This window comes from Triturus cristatus, chromosome 5_1 (assembly GCF_964204655.1).
Source record: "Triturus cristatus chromosome 5_1, aTriCri1.1, whole genome shotgun sequence".
NCBI classification, from domain to species: Eukaryota; Metazoa; Chordata; class Amphibia; order Caudata; family Salamandridae; genus Triturus; species Triturus cristatus.
This window is the reverse complement of record NC_140587.1, coordinates 633,889,989-633,912,894: the sequence shown is the minus strand read 5'-3', so window position 1 is coordinate 633,912,894 and position 22,906 is coordinate 633,889,989. Positions and strand designations below refer to the sequence as shown.

Genomic DNA, 22,906 nt, shown 5'->3' with positions numbered 1-22,906 from the left:
GCAAGGGGGCCAAAGCCCCAGAGAGACGCGCAAAGAAGGGAGCCTGATCCGTGTTGGGGGTTAAGATGGGTATCTCATCCTCTCCGAATTATCCCCGGGGCTGCGGACAGCCAGGAACTTTCCTACACCAATGGTAGGATTGCCCTGACTTTCAGAGATACTGGGGGAGAGTAGTTTCCGCCATGTCCCAAATATGCCATAAACCAATTGATGTATCTCCTCGTCTGTCTTGAATGTTTGGGAGGCCACGGACCTAACCAGGTTTGAACGTCTCTGGGTCACACTGGGATGTATGATCGCCAAACGCAATATTGCTAGAACCTGGAAGGGTGGAGTTGCACACAGACACGCTGATTGGGCATCGGACATGGACTGGTGCATATAAGCGGTGAGGGCGGTGTATGAAAGCAGAGGTTGCCTGGGTAAATGGAGCATGGTATGGGGCCCCTGGAACGAAAGTAGAGGTTTTATCTGCACTCCATTTAATGATGCAATTGATGTTGTTGACAACGTAACACCATAGGCTGGCTGTCGCAGGGATTGATGATATAATCGAGTTTTCCTTGGACCCAATGTATTCATTTGTTTCATTTATATTTTCTGTTATCCTCAGTAATTCTATTTTGTTTTGAAACTGCACCAGTATTGTTTCTATTTGATTTATGTGATTTATGTTTATTTTCAATAAACTGAGTTCTAAAAAAAGAATTAAAAAAAATTATTTGCCAAAGCCAAAAGGCTTGCGACCAGCGCCAGACCTCTTGGCTTTGCCAGTGCTGGTTTATCCTGGCTTTCCCCAATGCCAATCAAGTATGACAGTTGTTTTTATATTGTAATTTTTGGATGACCACTATGTAGGAAGCTGGCTCTGTATATACTATACCAAAGTGAGGTATAGTGTGCACAGAGTCCAGTGGAACCCCAAAGGGGGGCAGAGGTAAAGGTAGATAGCACCTTACTCTCTATTTGTGGTAGTGTGGGCGAGCAGTAAGGCTGTATCAGAGGGTAGTGCTAAGCATTTGTTGTACACACTCAATCAGCAAATGATTGTCACACACTTAAAGACTGAACTCAGACCAATTTTGTTTGTATAAAAATATTCTTTTAGTTAATTTATTTTCTAGAACCAAGCAAGCCTGGCACAGGTAAGTGATTTATACTTTTCAGTAATAATACAATTTGAATTGCAGTTGTGTATATATACTTTGGTTTGATTACAGTAGAATCCCTGGTAATGCAATGCTCTGAAATATTGTAAATCTACTATGTATTGACTTTTCAATAGGATGTCAAGTAGATGACTTTACAGATTACTTTTCTCACACAGTGTATTATACTTGGATACTGCACTGGGAATTTCCTGTAAACAGGTAAGTAAAAGCATTTTGGTTATTTGGTTACAGTTTTAGAGACACTTATAGATTTTCCAACTCCACACTTCGAAACTTTTTCATTGAAAAACTGTCAATGTTATCTTATAGGAAGAAATGGTGTTATTGGTTAACAGGTAAGTACTTTGTTGTGGGAATTGGGTTACTGGGGTTAGACTCAGGAGTCCCCCAGGGACAAGGATGCACTCTTGTTACACCCTCAGCGGCACTAGGGTGGCCGGGTGCAGAGTGCTGAGGCCTAATGTTATCCAATGGGGGATAGGGGGCCTCTGGTTGGTGGCTGCTTACGAGCATGCCACACAGTTGTGGGAGCAAAGCTCCTGGACGTAAGCTTAGGGCAAATGGGGGTTTAAGTTAGCATCAAAAGTGCACCCTCAGCGGCACTAGGGCGGCTGGGTGCACACTACAGGCTCGGGGACGAAGGTCTTCTTGGTGCGACCCCCACTTGGGATGCTGAGGGTTGGTTAGACACCGTCGGTTGGGCCACCCAAAGCCGTGGGGCGTCTGGTGCAGGGGTGTCCTTTAGGGTTGGATCTTCTGACCAGCTCTTGGTCGCTGTAGGGGGTACCTTCCGGATTGAGGCTGCAGGTGTCGTCTGGAGGCATGAGGCAGGTGAGGGATCACTGGATCTCTGGTCTGGATTGCCAGGGAGACCTCCTTGTGGTGTTGGGCCACTCAAACTCGGGCAACCATGCAGAAAGAGGGCACTTTCTCACACACTACTTTTACATATGTCACATTTATACCTTTAACATAGGCGTTTGATTCTTTCGGTATTACCGAGGCCTTATAACACAATCTGGATATGGGGTAATTGCTCTGGGTCCTCTATAGAACTTTAATATTTCCCAAATATTGAGGATTGCTTTTCCAGATGATCTGCTACATCCTACAGCCAGTTATTTCCCAACAATGTATCACCTTTTGGAATAAGCTTTTTCCTTTTAGAGTCAAGAATATCCAACTGGAGTGTAATCGCTCATAAAGCTCTGGGACACTTAAATTACTGTAATTTCATTGTTCCACTGGTGGTCACGGAATCCCATGAAATGATCCACAGTTGACAAGTGCCTTAGGTAACGTGTGATGGTCTAAAGTAAGGGTTCAATTAGAGAGAGGATAAAGTAGGCAACACTCTCTACGTAGCAAATGGACAAGTGAGTGCTATGCAGTGTCCTCTTCTCAAATATGTGTGCTCTGGGAAAAATAATTAGGGGGGCTCCCTTTTATTATCTTTTTTGCTAATTCAAGCCATCTGATGCAAAATAATATAGAATTGTATGTTAAAAGTATGTAGAAGTGAGCTGTAGAGAAAGTTCACTTTTCCAGCATCTACCTTGGACGGTGGCTGATGTGGGCAATTGCCCACTTTGCACATGCTTATAAATGCTTCTAGTGCTATGATGAGGTCACAGAAGATAATGCATTATTTGAAAGATGACTTTACTCTCTGTGCCTGTTCCTGTTGTCTCCTTAGGTGGCCCACTCAGGGCAAGGTAACAAAAGGTGACCTAGTGAAAGTAGGGCAGGATAATGGATTATGTGGGCAGGGCCTGGTTGCAGGTGTGTTCAGAATGTTTTCCCTCAACTTCTATTTAGTTATTGGTATAGCATAGTCAAAACCATGCAACCAGAGTGTCAGAATATCTTACAAGGAGTTTGAATGAACAATATGGAGACAAAAATAACATTACATTCACCATTATTAAAGTCTGCTTTCAGGGGTAGCGTCGAACATAGGGTGCCCAAATAAAAATAAATATATAGTTTGAACAAGATTCCAGAGTTACAGACCAGGACATAACTTCCCCCTACAGTGATATTAACGTGAAAGTAACTAAACATTCCACATGTTAAAAACGAAATATGATTGAATCCACATTGTCCAGGACACATGTAATGATAAAAGTAGTAGCAGACTGTGGAGCGCTACATGAGACGACTTAGATTGTAGTTTTTGGTTGTATTTTGGGAGATATTTCTTGAATAGGAATTGTGAAGGATTGAGGATTGGCATTGCTGGAGTCTGTTGGGGCCTAAATGTTCTGGAAGAATGAGATCTTCAGTTGAGGTTTATTGAAGGCTCTTAACAGCCTGTGCTTTGTACCACGTATGGACCAGCAGTGCATATCCCTGGTGGTTCAACACCTGGCAGGCTCCCTGAACGCCAGGACGACAAACTCGGCCATCGATGCCGAGCGGGTCACGAATGGTGTCTCCACCCGAAGGTGGCGCATGGTGTCTTTCAACAGTTGGGGGGAGCCTTGGTTAGATCTGTTCGCCACTTGCCAAAAATGTGCAATGTCAGTAGTTTTGCACGCTAGTGTTTCAAAGACGGCTCTCGCTCGAAGACGCTTTTTGTCTCGAGTGGAGCTCAGGACACCTGTATGCCTTTCCTCCCATTCCACTCCGGGCCGAGAGTTCTCAAGAGATCAGGAACGACCGGGCCCAAGTCATTTGTGTGGCTCTGGATTGGGCACAGAGAGTCTGGTATTCCGAGCTTCTGAACATGAGCATTGAACCTCCAATCAGGCTGCCCCTTCAGGAAGATCTTCTGTTGCAGCAGTAAGGGAGAGTCCTCCATGCGAACCTGTCAGCTTTTTGCCTTCTTGCGAGGAGATTAAGCAGGGGCAGTTGATTGCTTTTGATCTTCCTCCTGAATTCTGTAATATTATTTTGGCAGCAAGTCCTCCCTCCACCAAGACAGAATATGCCTGCTGATGTAAAAAAAAATGTATCACATTGTACAGAAAAGTCTATTGACCCTCTTTCTGCTTCCTTTTCCGATATTTAACTTTTTATTTGACCCTTGCCCAGAAGGGCTTTGCTCTGGGCACTCTGAATGGGTATCTTTCTGCCTTTTTGCGGCTGCCTTATTTAAATCTCCCATTGTAAATCAATTTCTCAAAGGTCTTGAACATATTCCCTTTTCATTATGCCTCAGTGGGACCCTAATTTGGTTCTCACATTTCTGATGTTTGCTCCTTTTGAGCACACATAGGCATTCCTCACTACTTGAGCGCACGTGCACTATTGCACACCCTGACCAGCGATGGCATGAGGAATACATAGTTCCCAGCACCAGTGATGCCAGTGCACCCACAAGTCTGCACAGCAGACTGAACACGAGTTTAACCAATACTTGTGCCTGTGTGCACGCACTAACCTGCATTGACAGGCGGCACACACAGTTACGGGCACCATAAGTGCGGGTACGCAATCACAGCAGCCTACTAACTGATCATGGGTTTACCCACGATAGCTACCAGTGCACACCCACCAGTCTGTAATGACAGATCGGCCCGTGTTTCAGAACATGAAATCAGCACCATTTGCCAACACGGATAGGAAGGGCGCATGCACTTTTACGTGGCAAAGACATGCTGGGCACATGGCTTATCCAGGCCCGAGCACCCTTAGTGCCAGTGTGCACACACCACCCAGCTCTACCCAGCCGGACATGGGTGGACCCCCTCACGGGTATTTTGTGGACTCCCGGCCCATAATGGCAGACCAGGCACCCTGCCACTAGCACCATGGATGCAATCGCACAGATGCAGGCCTTCACGGGCAGGCCTGACCCAGAGGTTAGAACACCAGTTTTACCTGTATACGCTCATCAGCCCGCGATGGCAGGCCAGGCACCTATCCACCGTGCCATAGGTGCCAGAGCTCATTCTCCAGCCGGCCATGACAGGTGGGACACGTATCTAAACTGCATCAGGTCCGGTGTGCACACCTTGGGCTGCATTGGCAGACGAGCCCATGTTCCGTAACAGTGTGTCAGCAGCGCCTCCTAACCTGTGTAGAAAGACGCACACACTTCCCCACGGCTTTGACAGTGAGGATGTGCGAAGGGCCCAGATGCTACTCTAGAGGTTCTGTAACTCCCCAGGATTATCCATAGGGAGAGCTGAACTCTAAGGCAGGGGAAGCCCCTTGGGGTGTTCCTCACTACCCGGGCACAGAAAATCCATATGTGCCCACCTGGCCTTCAACCTACCACCCTCTCCCCCGTTGTCCGTCAAGGCATCCCTGGGGGGAGCACTCATGATATGAGATGACCCACCCCGTTTTGGCCAAGGCGTAAGTGATGGTAACTTTGGCTGGGGCTCAATGGCGCCCTGCATTTCTGCCACGGCAGACCCAGTATAAGGTTGACAGCTATCCGGTGGGTGGCACTTTCAGTGCTAGGTCCCGCTACTTAGTTCATGCCGTACCTGCCCCCGGGTATTGTGTGTTTACTGAGCGCACAGAGGTGCAGCACCAAACCCCATCGTATCCCCCAGGCCAATGCGGGCAAGGCGGGTACATGCACCTTTCTTCTTCCATACAGGGGGACGTTGCCCAGTTTCCTAAGCTTATACATAGAGAGTCAGTAAAGACTAGGATGAAAAAGCAAAGGGTTTGGGGGTAATTTCCCCTAAGGAGACCATGTCCAACACAAGGGCAAACAGAAAAGGTTTTATTTTTGTATTGTTGAAAAAAAAAATTAGGATGATAGAAAATAATTCTGCAGTGTAATTACACAAAAGTCAGAAAAATTACGCAAAATATGATCCACCATTTTGCTAAAATGGTCGCAGGGGTTCATTTAGCAAAAAGCGCTAAATGCAATAGAACACGAACAGTAGCTGTCAGCAGTTGCTCGACCTCTGTTCATTGTTCCTGTGCTCCAGCGGTAGGATTTTTGTCCAAAATTACTTATAAATATGTGAGCAGGCAAGGAGCATAATTTTGGAAATTTCACGTAACGAGTGTAATGCAAAATACCCACAATTTTGCAAATTACGCTGGCGTAATTTAAATGTCACCCAGTCATAATAAAAGCACATCAGGAAACCTCAAGGGAACCAGTCGCTATGGAAAGGGGAAAATAGAAATCCCATTGTGAGTCCAAAAGTGTGGTGTACAAGAAATATGTTCCTGACTTTGGTGCAAAGGTTTCCGGCCATCCCTACTCTTGTCTCCACAGAGCTGCAAATGTTTCTCAGTCACAGATGTCAAATGGTTTGCCGGGACAGAAGACCTGCTATCAAGGAGGTCATGAGGCCACACCATATGTCAGAGTTTCCAGAATTCTATAACCAAGACCCGGATATCCCAAGAGATCGCTCCCTGAACCTCTCCGATTGTCCTCCGGGCCTGTCTGAGAGCATCCAAGAATACATATTTAGGGGAAAGGGATTGGGCTGCACAATAGAGCTATGGGGCTACATTCTCTGGGGGGCACCGGGAGGAGGAGGTGATGCATGGCCAGGGGTGCAGCTGAAGGCCCAGATGGAATGGGGACATCAGGAATTAAGTAGGGGCTGGTTGCATGCCCTGATGGTCTGGAGACCTGCTCTTGGGTCACTACAGGTTGGTCTATCTAAAGGCCAATAAAAGACCCAAGACTTTCGTCCACTTGGCTGGTTGTATCCACAACCACTGATCCCCCCCCCCGACCCCCCCACCCAGTTGTCTCTCCAGTCTCCATCTGGAGTCTCTTGGCAACAGATCTTGTTAGTCTCCTAGTAGGCACACTACCCCTGCTGGCGGTGGGTTCCCCCTTCTCACTGGTGGTGTCTAGTCGTCGTCACCGCATCTGAGATGCGGATCTATTATCTTGCACCTGTGATCTTCCTTGGCCGGCCTTGTCTGCTGGAAAGGAATGTGAAAAAAAATCAATATGAATTAATTGGGTCAATAATGTATATCTACATAACTTTAGCTAAAATAACATTTTCCCATTGGACAAGTACTGACTTTATGGAGTATTTAACAAATGTGTCAGTATTGTCTGCTGTCATCTCAATTGTTAGTAGTAAAAAACAGAGAAATCACTAAATATCTGAAGAATGAGCATAAAAGGAGGAGAAAGGGGTAGTAAGAGCGTATTTCCGTGAACAAATCCCTTCAATCTGTTGAAAATGTAGGTCTGCAAAAGGTTCCATGCATTGATTATCTGAGATGAGAGTTTTTTAACTATGGCTACAAAGTATTGTAAAGGATGTTGAGCTGTTCTATGTTTATAATATCAAATTTCCACACAAAAGTAATTGTGTGAACTTTGTATGTAAAAGCTATCCTTTATATGGTTGTTGGGTAGAAAGATAAAGGTACACAGTGTGAGCATAAAACTGGCAAAATAGAAATGTTACAGATTCCAGGTGAAGTGAATATTGTGGGTTTTAACTTTTATGTTGACAGAATTTCCAAGTATGTTAAAACTATTTTGGAAATGTCAAGCTCCGATGATTAGTCCATATTAATTTAACAAACACTTAAAATACATCTTAGGAAACCTTAACTTTAAAACTTTTCATGCCACAAAAAACATGCTTAATTTAGCATGGAAGCTTATACAAAGGCCACAGTGAGAACAACACAGAACACCACTCTTCAAAATCATGTGCACTTTAGTGGTTAATACTAATATTAATATAGATGGACTGTCTCTTAGCTGCTCAAACTTTTTCAGCTGAGCACGGAGGATAGGTCAGGCAGCTTTCATGACTCTCGGGTACAGTGGTGTCATGTGGGTGTGCAGAGAATGTGGCAGGGAGGAGAAGCCTGTAATGTCCTGGGCCTTAATTCGGACCCAGCAACAAAGGTACTCCCAGTACTGATAGCATAGGTTCCCAGGCCAGAAGTAATCACCAATTGTACTTCTGCGTGACACAATATATTTCTAGATTCATGCAAATGCTGCGTTGCTCAGCTGGATCTTTGAACCCCTATTGAAGCTAAGGGTAATTGTCGATGATGCTGAGGCTGATGAGGTTTAATTCAGCTTCTGATATTGGGCGGGCGGGTGCGTTTATCAAGTCTCTCAGCCATCGTGGCGGAAATTGCAAGTAGCAGCAGAATGGAGGAGGATGGTGTTGTGCAGATAGGATGGAGCTGAATGATGACAACATGGCCAACTTCCTCTTCCTATATGTCATTTCCTGTTTGTTTCGGTAGGAGCAGATCTCCAATCCAAGTGCGGAGTTTCCATCCCGTTTCCAGATGGCAGACTGCACTCATAACAGAGGTTCTGTAAGAGGGAAGGAGACAACCTGCATTACTGAAAGAAACTTTAAAAGTGCTGTTTGTGAGTAGCAATGGGCTTACTCTTTAGTAGGAAGTATCGCCTATTTTGCAGCCACTCCCCTTTTATTACTAAAACGTATACTTTGTATGCCGAGACTCTGCAGTCCGGGCAGACATCTCCGCACACAAAAAGCAGGGTCGAGGCAGAAACTCCACACTTAAGTTTGTGAATAACATGTTGTACAACTTTTGTAGTACTCTTGTGGTGTTTCTAAACATAATACAAAATGTAGTTGTAATAGGCCTCTGTAGCAATACAAAAAAAAACAACGAAGAATTTGAATTGCCAGCTGTCTATTTTAATTGCTGTAAAATAAGGATTTTACCAGTGGTCTTGTAAATATCTCATAAATGCATTTGTTAGTCGTAAATAGGTAGGATTTGGAAAGTGTTACTGCTACTATGTGTTTGTATCTACATAGTAGTGAAAAAACATTTAGCTTGGTGTTCCATTAATTGTTAATGTGTTTCCAAAAAATGTTTGCAGAGAATCATGTCGATAAATATAAGGAATTAACCACCCACATAGCATGCTACTTGTAACTATAGAAAAAGGTTAATTTTAATAGACCTATTGAGAAAAATCCAAAAGAAGTTTAAAGCCCAAAAGAAATTCAATGTGTTGTCAATCTGTACTGTGATATTGTTAAAATGTGTTCCTTAATCTATATTTGAACAACTTCTGCAAATATTTTTGAGAATCCAACTCTTCCTTTTGCTAATGTTGCATTGTTTTATATCATTTTTATTTCAGTCTAACTCCTGAAATCGTTAGTACGCCTTCCTCACCAGAAGAAGAGAGAAAAGTATATTATAACACAGGGGTTGTAGTTGATGAGTTCGAACCAACAACAAAAATTCAAATAAGGCTGGCAGACGGAAGTCGTTTGATTCAAATATTTAATCTTACTCACAGGTAAGATTGTTTGGCCTCAAGTGAAATACAAGACACGTGTCACAGTATTTTGATGCCGTCTGATGATAAATGGGAGGATTTAATTACTGCTTTGAAAAACGTAATCTTACCGAAAATAGTTTGATATACTGGTATTCTCACCATTGCATGTCCATCAGAAGTGTTTCTCCAGGAGTTACAAAGGAGTTGTTGTTTGTGTGCTTGAGTATTATGCAAAAGGTTACTCTTGAAATATGTTATATAGGTTTACAGCCACTTTGAGGTTGAATCACTGCATAAAATCATACAGTCTTCCTGGCACACTGCTGTTGCTGTTCTACATCTGTCTGATGTTTTGTCTCTATAGTCAGCTGTCCCCTGGGAGGATGAAACAGTATTAGTTTTTATTGTATACAAGGGGGCTCCAAAGATCAAAACATTCTAGCTCAGCTCTCAAGTCTTTTCAATCATGTGTTGCATCTTATCGGTTGAAATTATGCGAGGGTGATGTTTCTTTTGGCAGCTGAAGCATCGGGGCTGGAATTAACCTCTGCTTCAGCAGCAATGGCAGCTCCACCTTAGGATTCTCTGAGGTGTGTCAGCATCAGCACCTGAGTTCAGACATCGCAGGGGAAATGGAAAACACAGCTTGACTTCCTGCCTTGGTTTCAGTATGAAGTTCACTGTGAGGACCAGTATGGTAGTCCGGGAGATCCCTCAATACTGAGTAGTTCTGGCTTCTTGGGCATGCTCTTCTTCCACAGATTCTCCAGTCGTCTGTAAGCTGGCAGAAGATAGGCTTCTAAATGTTAGGCAGACCTTTAGCTTCTTCAACAAACTGTGCAGACTATTATGCTATCCTCTCACCTCTTTGTGTATGGCTGACCTGCATACATCAGCACTGGTCACGCAGCAATCCTTTGAATATTCTGCAGAGGACTCCCTTCCTGGATAATGAAGAACTTAGAAGTGGAACAAAGTGGGGTGGTTTGGGTCCCACTTTATACACACTGTCTACACATGGTATGTGAATCCTCTGCCTAAGGTTTAGAACCAGACTTCAAATGCCATTCTGGCCGCACCTGCGATTTAGCCTTTGCACAAGGTGATGGCTCTCACAGCAGTTAGCAATTATCCTGTCTTTAAACAGGAATATCCAAAACAAGGGCACATTGAAGTGTGAGATCCTTGTACTGAGCTGTCATCCGCCTTCCTGAAGAATTAATCAAGGACAGAGACAATGGCAAGCCCTGTCTAGAAACATCTTCCCATTGAACAAGAGAAACTACAGTCCTAGTCCTCACCCCTACCATCTACCAAATTTCAGTGCTGAGGAAAAACGAAACAAGGTCCTCATTACATTTCTAAGTGTAGCCTTTTTTCCTCCCTTACTTCAGTGTCTGAGTCTGCCCCATCCAGCCACAGGAATTCAGGCTATATGCTTCCACTGTCTGGGGAAGCTATTCTCACTCTACATCTTGTGCCATGCTAATCCAGGGGCATGAAGAATTGATCCGACTGGACCTAGTTGTCACTCATAGCATACATACTACAAACCATTTTCCTATTTCTATACTTAACATGTTGACTCATTTCACACGAAAGCACCTGACACACACATGGAATGCCAGCACAAGGCTTTGGGATTCACATAACCGCAGAAAGTTGCAGAAATTGAGTTAATGGGCAGCCCCCGCTCCATGATATAGAGAAAGAGGTCTAGACACAATAATGATTGACAGAACACAGCATTCTACCATCGCTGCTTTATGTGATGACCCCAGGGCAGGGACAGTATCTCAGTGCCCAGTATAATGACGCCATTAGTGCACCCCTCCAGGTTATAAAACAGGTTCACGACCTTGCATTACCAGGGATAGTTCTAGGCCCGCATACTTAGGCTGGATAAGTGTGACACCAGGACAAAAATAAAAGCCAGCATACCACTTTCACAAGCAGCGGGGCACTCATGGCAAAAGTATACCCCTTTTTACCAAGCAGGGGAGATTTGCTGTGGTAACACAAACTAAACCTGTCCCTATTGTTAAGCTTGACCTAAACCCTAACATATGAATGTATCAAGTAAAAATAAATTGAATGTATTAAATAGAATTTCATTAAATGATCAAAAATTGTACATTTTAACCATAACTCTAAGGGTAACTCTAAGCCAAATCTTCTAGGTAAGCCATGACAATATTAAATTAAATATATTGCATGTTATTGATTTACAATGGGGGTACTAACTAAGAAACAATTTTCTTTTTTCAATTACAATGATTAAATTATTTGAAATTAGCTTAACTAAATGAAATTGAATTTACATATACTTTTCAAAAGAAAACGTAGCCCATTTCAATTTAACAAATTGTTACTTTTAAGTAATTTAAATCTAATTTGAATTTAATTGCATTTTGTAAAAGTAAATGGATAAAATTAATTTGGGGAATACACTTGGAACTCTTCTTTTCGGAAATCTACTTGCATGTAGAGGCTAAAAAAAATGTAGATTTTTTAATAGAAATATTGAAAACTATTTAGTTCAAAAGCTACCATACGTCTTGATGTACAAGAGACAGGCCGCAAATAGTGGTTGCAAATTGCACACGACTATTTGCGACACCTAAAGGCCTTCTGACCTGATTTCTGAAGGAGAAGCCGCCAACGGGAACCATTTTATTTTGCAAATCTGCTGCCACCTTCTTTGAGGAGTATGTAACATGTCAAAGGTTTTCAACCACAATTGGGGTCGCAAACAATTGATACATTTCATTGCATCGCACTAACATGGGGTCCATCCTTCTCATACTGCCTCCTATTTGCAATTCGCAAGGAATCGTTAAGCCCATTTTGCGATTCAGAAAGGCTTTACTGGATCGCAAAATAGGTTTAATATATGGCCTTTCTGAATCAAAGGGTTTGCAATCATAAAGTGATAGCTTACCTTCAACTTCTTTGTAAATTCTCAGTTGGTACATGTACTGTTTGGGGCAATGTGAGTGTGTTTCTGTGAGATTGTTAATCCACCATGCATTTCTAGAATGCAAATATTTCACAGTTGTGCAGCAGCACATGTGGCATGAGATCATGTTAAGTTATTCATTTTATTGTACATTTGTGAATCTCATCTTGTAACTGAAAATGGAAATGTATGATTTTATTATTACCTAAATCAGGCTAGAAATTAATGATGAGACATTTGCATTCTCACTGTACTGTCAGTTTTAATTACGGCTATAAATAAGCCCTTTGCAGTTTCACTGTACCTTCCATTTATACTTAGAGCGATCAAAGTAACTATAATTCACCATTGCTGATCTTGAATCAAAATTGGACAATACGGACTTTCAGGAATTCTTAGGTCAGGAGGAAGTGATATGTATCCAAAAAACATGGCTACTGACCCCAGTGAACAAAAAACGGCACAGCATCTACTTCTTATCCGCAGTAAAGAATTTCAGAGTATGCTCTTTTGGCGGTTTATTAGTATGGTGTTCTATGTATCTGATATCTGACCAATGCCTCTTTGGTTCAATACTCAAGATATCTTAGCAGCCAAGTTCTGGGTACAGAACATCAAAGTTCACATTTTCAGTATATGCAATGGGAATGTTAAAGATCATAATAATGGAAATGCACTAGCATTATCGCTCTGTAGCTGCAACAGCAAACCTGCAGGGTGATGTGCATCCAAGACCCTTGACCTTGATAGCTGGCTACTTTAGCTTCCCATATAGAGGCCCTGGCTAATTTAGAGTTTAATTATGTCAGTGAGACCTAAGGGATCATCAATAAGGTCACTCTGCCACTAGCTTCAATGAAAATTGGCAAATGTACTCTCTCTCTTGAATGCTTTCTTGTAAGGCATGTAAATGACACATTTTCATCAGTCCCCTCCCTGCATAATCTACTCTCCGCTACAGAACTAGAGAAAATCTAATTGACTTTGTATTAGAGAGCTTTAAACACTAGTCCACTCTGAAGGACTTGGAGGAGATTCTGAGGGCTGGGGGGGATCACGATCTATTGCTTGTCAGGATAAATCTACTTTAACATGTGTGCCGAACAGATAGCTGAGAGACTCGACCAGGGGCAGAGATCTTATACTTAATCTAAAAACAATTACATGGCAGGCTATTTATATTGCAACAGAAATTCCTAGCTGCCTCTTATACTGAGCCACTTTCCTACACTATAGAATTTTAGCCGAAGTTCCCACATGGGGGATATTAAAGTTTGTGGCACAGTTACAATATAATCATGCAACCAAGCTTTGGTGCCCCAAATAAGTCCCATTAAGATGCAGGACTAAACCAGCCCTGTTAAGGGTTAAGTCATCTGACATCCAAGAAAACAGAACACTATGTTCAGTCTATAATTTATTAAGAGCAAGAAAGAAAGAGGCTCCTTACTTCAAAATTGGGAAGACATATATAACACTGTACAGGAAAAATATAGTAGCAGATTTTGAATACTAGAGGCTTAGGGCACCGAGTTGACAGATTCTAAAGTAAACTCTTAATTCCAGGAGAGACATGGTTCTCACACATCGCTGCACTATAGATATCTGATACATGACTAACTCACCAGTTATTCTTGATTGTTGTTTGTGTTTTTTTTTTTAAGATTATTTTTTATTGATTTTTAACAAGCAGACCAACTTTAAAAATTAGACTACCAATCTCCATTGCAACTCCCTCTCCCCTCCCTTCCCCCAGGTCTGTTCTTATTCTTTTTTTAAAGCCATTTCCCCAGTAGATCAATTTAGCCATCTAGAGGTCAAATAAACTATGAACTTTGAAGTATAGAAAAGTGCCAGACCCAGGCAACTTCCCAGCGGCCCTCTACAAGAGCAATCCTGAGCGCTGGAATTCCTTAATTTTAAAAAATACTGATAACATACTAGGGCAATGCTGATGAAGGTGAATAATCCCCATATTCAAACAAGGTGACACCAAAGACCCAAACAACTATAGCTTCAGATCACTTAAACAACCTTAGTTGAACCTTTGGGAGATTTGCTGCCTAGAAGCTACAAGAATAGCCTAGTGAACGTAGTACTGCGACATAAGCTAAGGCTAACATTTGTAAGAGCACTTGGAGAATAGACCAAGAATTCTGCCTTCAATCCATTATTTTGAAATGTGCCCAGTTTAAAAAAGAGACTATCTGCTTATCATTCCTCAACCTGAAAAGGGCCTTTGCTTTTGTAGACAGGCAACAATTAACAGCTGTTATGAAAAAAAAATAGTTTGATCTAGACTTAGTTGAATTTGTAAGCTTATTACAATTAAACATTGTAGCATGTGTTTGCTATGGCTGCAATGGCAATGTGACCAAGGATTTTGATATTGTAACAGGTTTTTGGCAAGGCTGTACCCTATCCTGTTTCCTTTTCAATATATTCATAAACAGTCATGATGTTTTGAAACAGGTTAAGTGACTTGACTCGGATCCGATTCTCTTTTTACTGTATGCCAATGATGTACTTTAAATGTGCATGCGTGAAAAACAGCTTGAAGTCACACCTGGTGGGGTTTGAGAATTTTTTCTTTGAAACAAATCTTATAAATTTCTAAAAGTTTAAAGTCCTCAAAGTAGGCCCTAAAAAAAACCTGAGAATGATTGATGTACCTCAATGAATGTCCCTCGCTCTAAGTAAAGGATTTTGGTTATTTATGTCTTCAATTTCCTGCATCTGGCAAATGGACCAAACAGATAGAAACATTCTCATAGTATTTTAACCAAAGCTGTTGATAGACTACAGTTTTTTAAATGGATGTTTGGTGGCTGTGCTTTTGAGCTGCCATAGTTGTGTATAACTACAGGTGCCTTAGCGGTGCATTATGGAGCTGAATTATGTCGTCCGTGTGAAAGAATTAGGCAGTCAAGCAATTTGTCATCAAGTCCAATTGAGACCCATATTATTCTCTGTACATCCATGTGACAGTAAATGCATCTCTGAGATCTGGTACTTCCCAATACATTATGCAGAGTGTACAGGTTTTTTATTGTCTTTTTTTTTTTTTTTTTTTAAACAAGTTTTATTCATTTTGAAATATAAATGTGAGCCCGGAAGGCAGACAAATGCAAAAGAAGAAGCATAAGAAAAAAAGGCATAAACAAAAGCAAATACCTGCACTCTCCACCCCGCTCCACCCCCTACCCATGTTCTAGCAATGATATACATAACAAGTCTAATAATCAGATCACTGGTTCCGCACCCTCCCAATACTCTCTCATCCCATGAACATTCGAATTTCATCATTAACCATTTTTTGTATTTAATGGACAGGTTCCAGTTCAATGCCCTATAATCTGCCCACTCCTGTCACACCTTGGAGTGTTTCGGTGGGCATCCTTGAGCCTTGCACACCACCACCTCTAAGCCCGTACAGTCGTTCATCCCTTTATTCCAAACCATGAGGGACGTGGGCCGTGGCCTTCCACTCTCTTGCAATATCTCATTTTGTAAGGGTCAGCCCAGAAATAATAATACTAGCTTGTATGTATTGTCACCCAAGTGTGTCAGTGATATGAAGGATGCAAAAACAATAGTTGATGGACATAATGCAGAACAATGTCATACATTCACCCCAGTACAGAGATCTGGGCCTAAATCCATCGTGTTTTTGCTCACCATGCCATTCCAGTTTGAACCCAGCCATATGCAAATCAGTCTAGACCCTGTGCCTCATAGGAACAGTCCAGCCCGAACTGCCAAGCCAGGTCCTCCCTGGACTGGAAACAAGCATCCTAGGACCGGTTTCGGGGTTTCACCCCTCTTCAGCCAGGATAGCTTGATTCCAGTGGCAACTGGGGTGGCATGGTGAGCAAAAGAATGATGGATTTAACCCAGATCTCTTGACTGGGGGTGAATGTTTTGATATGTTCTGCATTCTGTCCATCAACTGTATATTTTTGCTTTCTTCCCCTAAGTGCGCCAGGTATGCCCAGACGTGGGTCCTGGGCTCACTGTGCCACTGGAATCAAGCTATCCTGGCTGAAGAGGGGTGAAACCCCGAATCTGGTCCTAGGATGCTTGTTTCCGGTCCAGGGAGGACCTGGCTTGGCAGTTCAGGCTGGGCTGTTCCCATGAGGCGCAGGGTCAAGACTGATTTGCATATGGCCAGGTCTAAACTGGGGTGGCATGGTGAGCAAAAGAATGATGGATTTAACCCAGATCTCCTGACTGGGGGTGAATGTTTTGATTTTGTTCTGCATTCCGTCCATCAACTGTGTGTCTTTTGCTTTCTCGCCCTGAGTGATATGAAGGATAGCAAGTTTCAAGTACATCAGAAATTACCAGGACAAGACCCTTACCAGGCAGGATGTCACCACGCGCCTGAACAGATCCAATGCAGGGCAGCCCCATATCGTATGTACAAATGTTCCGTCTTCCTAGCTACATCGAAGACAGGTCAGAGAGGCAGTCACCCACATCCACCAAAATCAATGAGTGAAATACACCCTGTGGAGGTATTTAATCTGGATCAGCCTAATTCGGGCTGCAATGGCTGCCATCCGAAACGCCCCCAGAGCCTCAGTCCAATACTCGTTCTTCAGAACCCCCACATCAGCCTCTCATGCCCCTGGGGAGGAAGAAATACATCTCTGCAGTTGGAGATAGGCATCTGGTATATTTTTACAATCTTGTGGTCTCCCAAGTCTCCCATATAAGTTCACCCTCCAATGGATTAAATTCATGCAGGTCCGACAGGGATGTATCGGTGCATGTTAGATCTGTAGGTAACAATGGAACTGACTATGATGGACCTGGTATTCCACTTGTAGGGTCTGAAATGACTTGAGGACCGTCTGCTCATGACATCACCTGAAGTAGAGATCCCTAATAGGTCCCACTTCCGAAAGCCCTCCCGTGCAGCCACCTGCTGCAGCAGGCAACCCTGCCAGAGGAGCGTCCACTCTGTCACTTTTACCCAAAGTCATCGGATGGAGAACATATCTCCATTGATTCAGGACCACTCTAGTTGCCAGAGGAGGATTACCACCGCCTCTCCCATCATACAGAAAGGAAACAAGAGGGGTGCCCTCCATCTCCGCTTCTCCGACGCAAGGCGGGGTCACCCTGGAGGTCATACCACCAGTCATTAATGACCAACAACTGTGATGCACGATAATATGAATAAATATCCGCCGCAGCGATACCGCCACAATAAGTGGACTGAAAGCTTTTACTAAGGGAATGGAATTTATTGTGAAAGGAATTCAGTTTTCGGAACCATTGCCGTGGAATATCATGCAGGAAATTCTGCAGCTGGTAGACAAACCTGGGCAACAACACCCTTTTAAAAATGTCAGACCTACCAGTCTGGTTCAAAGGCAAAACCGACCAGAACTGAACTTCCTCTTTCAAAGGAGACAACGCAGGCTCCAAATTATGTGTCCATGCCAATGCAGCATCAGGGGACACACAGACACCCAGATATTCAAACCCACCCAAGGCTATCCGCAATGCCGACGCCCAACCGAAGTCCTGTGGGTAGCCGCCTTCCAAGAACACTGTAGATTCAGACATTTTAATGTAAAGGCCAGAGGTTTCACCAAAAATACTCCTAATTTGCAGGATACGGGGCCCTGAGTTTTCAGAGGTAGTTAGGAAGAAGAGGACATCATCAGCATATAGTGCTATTCTATCGGAGAGTTCCCCCCTGCCCCTCTCCCCCTCTCGAAACCATGTACCTGAGCGTTCATCCTCATCCACACTGCCAAAGGCTCCATAGCAAGAGCAACAAGCATTGGCATAGCCAATAGGTCTCACCTTTGGGACCTTATACGTTTTTAGCCATGCAACAGTGAATGTTGTTGCACCAAGGATGTTGTGCTCCATAACTAAATACTTACAAGGTCCCAAAAGAGAGACCTATTGGCTATACCAATGCTGTTTTTTTTATTTTTTCTGATGGTGATTGCTTTGCTGTGGGAGTCAATGTGCTGAGGTAGTTTGTCACCAAGCAAGGTTTTAGTCTCAAGGTTTTAGTCTTGCGGGAGCGAGCAGCAGCCAATTAGCATCAATCTTGTATCGGCTGACAGCAATAAAATTACGTTATGAAAAAAATAATAAACATTGGAATATCCCCATTTTTTATTTTCATTGTTTAAACAGCAGTTGTGATTCTGCTCTATGACTTTTCTTTCACACTGTGTGCTTTCAGCAGGTATTATGATATCATAACTCAACTGTAATACCTTTTACAGCTGAGAAACTACAGCATTAGGTTATTGCAGGTGATGACTGAAGTCACGGCTAGACTGTAATAAGAACATTATAAGCACGTTTTTAATACACTAATTGAAGACTTCAGTGTATTATATTTCCAATTAATGTGCACAGCTCCTGAGAACTGCAGCTGTCATTTACTGGCTGACAACATTACAAGAGTCACACATTTTTTGTTTTATATAGTGCGTACTCGACCCAAAGGTATTGAAGCGCTTTAGATGAGCACCAGTTAAATTACACAAGGACACGTTAATTTTTTGTAGGCACAGGGACATTAGGTGATTTGCCCAGACTCAAAGGATGTTGAGCCAACGCCGAGTGTCAAACCCAGTTCCCCCGTTACAAAGTCGGGAGCTCTGGCAGTTATTGTATTGTAATTGTATTTATATAGCGCCTACTACCCATGACGATGCGTCAAAGCGCTTTTCAGCATGTAGCATGCTACTCCGGAACTCAAAAACGATTAGTGGTGTATTAGTATAGTGACATTTGAGTTCATTTGAGCGGTGGACTTGTGAGTCTGTTATTTGGAGTGAAAAGGATAATGGGGGGGTAGAAGAGGGATGAGTCTTGAAAGTGTTATTTGCCACATAATGAAGTGAAGCAAAGGAAAACAAAAGTAATGTACAAATTACTTAGGCCAGTGTAATTTCCATCTCATGGCCGAAGCCAAAAAAAAAACACTTGTCTACAATGTATTTATTTAATTGTGGTGTTTTCAACAGCGCTGCACGGTTATCTTACGGCCACTTCAAACTAGCTTTTGCAATTGAAACTAATCCATGTAAATCAGAATTATTTAATAACATTCTTCGTAGATATATTTCCTTTGTGCACAGGCTGCCGTTGCATTCCTGTCAAATGTTTGCACAATTCTCGGAATTCTTCATCCACCAGTGAAATTCCTGAATTTGAAACACATGCTGCCCTTGCTAAGCTGTCACGAGGCTGGATTGCCTGTTTAATCTCACTGTACTGCGGTTGCCAGCGGCGCCAAGGCATCCAATCATAAGGGAGAACCGACCTCCGCCGAGAGGTAGCTAGAGGATGAAGGCCAAGTGGGCTGGAGATGGGATTAAAACCAATGGGAAGCAGGGACAGCCTGCACGACCAGCCAATCAACGACAGGTTTACAACCAGCGCGAGTTGGTGTTTGCATGGGACCAGGAAGTGCAGGCATCCAGGCTGCTTGCAGCCAGTGACAGTTCGCCTGCTGACAGCTCAGTGGCCAGTGGCAGAGGCGGTTGGTGGTGCAGAAAGGGTTCCGGTGGGGGGGTGTTCTTGTGTTCGAACGGTGGGGTCAAACTGGTGTCCTCGAGACAGAGGGGTTGGAGACAGGTGGGGACCTGGACTCGAGGGGAGGGGAGGGTGGGGTGGACGATAAGACACAGAGAGGTAGAGATGAATAGGAACAATAGGATTACGGTGGGGGCCGGTGACAGCACAGGGGCGTAAGGGTCTGAGGGTGGAGACAATAGGAACAGACGTGGTGGTGGGACCAGGCATGAGTACCTTGGTTTTATCTTTGGTTACAGCGCAAGGACAGAGGTGTGAGTTGGAAGACAGCCAGGGGGTTCCAGGGATAGATGTGGGCGGAGTGCCCAGGCGGAGTCCTAGAGCCTGAAAGGGGTGTGAGAGGGGACCGCTGACAGCACAGGGGCAGAGCGTCCCATCTAGAGGGGATGGCGACACCAGAGGACGGTAGGACAAACCCCTTCCGCGCTCTCCTGTTTTGCATGGGAGGCCCCTGATGCCAACCATGTGCTACCTTGTATGTTTGCCCGGTCTCACTGCGCTCCTGGGTGAGTGAGTGCTCTTTAGGATTCTAGCTCAGTGACCTGAATTGCCTCTAGCCGTTCGAGCTAACCCTGTTGGACACTGGATAAGGCTGTGGTTCACTGCACACCCGACCTTCCCATAGTCAAGGCGATTACCTTTAAAGCCGTACCTCTAGATTTGGAATGTAGTGTTGCCGTCTATAGTACGGGCAAATGCTGCGTTTAGCAGGTGGCTTTGCGCCAAGCAGGGTGCCACACTCCAAAAAGAGCGATAGGTGTCCCTGCCAATAACGTACATAGGTCTTTCTTCGTAAGTTCACCCTACATCCATCTCAAGTGTCAATAAAACCTTTGCCGCTAAATTTTTTATATTTTCCTTCCCGAGTTCTGTGGGGTAACCTAATAAGATATGTAGTGACTATTTCTGATAGATTTTACCGGAATATGTAAGAGACTGAGGAGAAAGCAAAGAGCAAACAAGCGCGTGCGCCTCACGCTGAAAGTAAAACGAGGGGAGAGAGGAGGGGGCCTGCACCTGTTTCCCTTGCTTAAGCGAGCAGGAACCATCTGTTAATTACAAACAGATTGTTTCAAAGCTCGCTCCCGCAAGGGAATCGCCACACGTGCACGCGTTGCCATTGAAAGCAATGCAACGCATGCACGTTTTGGGGCCAAAACTGAATCGATTCCTAAAGGTCTCCTCCTATGCAGCGCATGCGCGCTGCGTAGGCGAGACCTAAAAAAGCAGGGGAGACACAGGGGGCATCCCTGCCTCGTCCCCCACTGTATCCGAAACGAATCCGATCTGGCATTGGCCAACTGTACCGTTGCTGTTAAATCAATGTATAGCAATTTGAGATAGGAAAGAAATCTAGGGCCAAAATTCAGCAGCCGAAGGAGTATAAACAAGTGCTCCCAGCTCACGGAGTCGAATGCCTTGTCCATATCGGCAAGAAGAATTTCCACTGATCCCTCCAATCTTTGGCTAGCGGTAGTGCATTGTACAAAAGCTGAATATTCTGCCCGGTAGCACGATGATGTATAAATCTGGCCTGGTCAGGGTGTACCGGGTCCAGAATCCCACTTGCCTGCTCGCCTGCGTCTTCGCTAGAACCTTCACCTCCAAATTCAAAAGGAAAATTGGGCGCTTTGAGGAGTGTTCGTCTACCGGTCGGCCAGGCTTAGGAATCACCACAATCTCTGCATGTCAGCAATCAGGTGGCAGGACGGCCGACGAGAGCTGCTTCCCGGTGAGTGCACCCTCCAATAAGTCACTGTCTATAGACGAGAGGGTTTTAAGGGGAAGTGCATTCACAAAATCTACTATCTGGTCCTGTGACAAGACCTATCTCTGAGTGTATACATCTTCGAAAAGGGCAGCAAAACTGCAAGCTACCTCCCTGGGATCGTTGAGCAATGTGCCAGACGGGTCCAAAATGAGAGGCATGGAGAAAGAATGAGTACCTTGGCATAGGCAGTATAGCATTTTACTCGACTTGTCTCCCCATTGATAAATGCACCATTAGGCCGTATGCCAGAACTGTTTGGCCTCTCTCAGCAGAGTCTGCTGGTATTGTTGTTGTAGCAGACCCAATTGTCTGCCCTGTGAATATAAAAATGTAAATTTATATACGTAGTTATGCAGCAATGTTGTACTGAATGTATATCGTCTATATATTTCTTTTTTTATGGGATTTTCATGCAAAATTGTCAACATTGTGTATTTTTCCTTTGTTGCACTTTATATAATACATTAATGGTGGTGTCTTGTGTAAAGATACTCAACCAAGTGAAAAGTATTTCCATACATGCCATGTCTTTTTCTGTGCACAGTGATCGTACATTGATTTGTACAAAATATACATGTGGACAGAGTTTAAAGAAAAAAAAAGTAGTCATTGGCTACTACAGATACGGATTAATTACGTTATCTGTGACAAGTTACAAAGGAACCTATGATGTAGGGGGTACACACATTTTCATAACATTGGTTTGATCCCCGACCCCTTATTACCTAAACTGGATACCTCCCCATCTTTATTGACTCTCTAGATACTATGGCAGCACCAGAAACCCCTTTAGAGACAGCATTAACCATGGTTACTACCTTGCCTGATGTTCCATGTAGCCACCGCCTTGCCCCCTTGCCAGTTAGGGCAATGTCAAAGAGACCGTGCCAATTCTGTTGAGGTGCACTGAAATGCTGGTGGACCAATCCACCCCCCCCCCCCTGATTTGAAATGCGCTCTACTTAAAACTGTTACAGACTTGGTAGATATAGTAAAATCTTTGAGAGCCCAGATCTCTCTCCTGATGTAATTTCAGTCAAGTAACTCCCTCCTCCGGCAATGGTAAATGGGCAGTGCGCATCCCCTGGAGATGCCATGTGTGCTCCCCATCCCAGGAGCACACCCTCAATTCAGATGATCCTGTGTTCACCCTTGCCCGTTATCCCAAAAACAATGGAACAAAGCCACCCAACAAATCTGCATCTGTGGCGGCATGGGCAGGAAGGATCCAT

General features: G+C 43.8%; 1 protein-coding gene across 4 annotated transcripts in view; it reads left to right on the top strand.

The window, feature by feature from the left end:
- Window positions 1-22,906, top strand: part of UBXN2B (UBX domain protein 2B) — a 247,368-nt gene that overhangs the window by 121,181 nt on the left and 103,281 nt on the right. For all 4 annotated transcript variants that reach the window (XR_014961540.1, XM_085605571.1, XM_085605573.1 and 1 more), the window contains one exon: window positions 9,223-9,384. Coding sequence is in view for 3 of the 4 variants with exons in the window: in XM_085605571.1 (XP_085461697.1) it covers window positions 9,223-9,384 (162 nt within the window). In the remaining variant the exon portion in view is untranslated. The remainder of the gene's footprint in view (window positions 1-9,222; window positions 9,385-22,906) is intronic.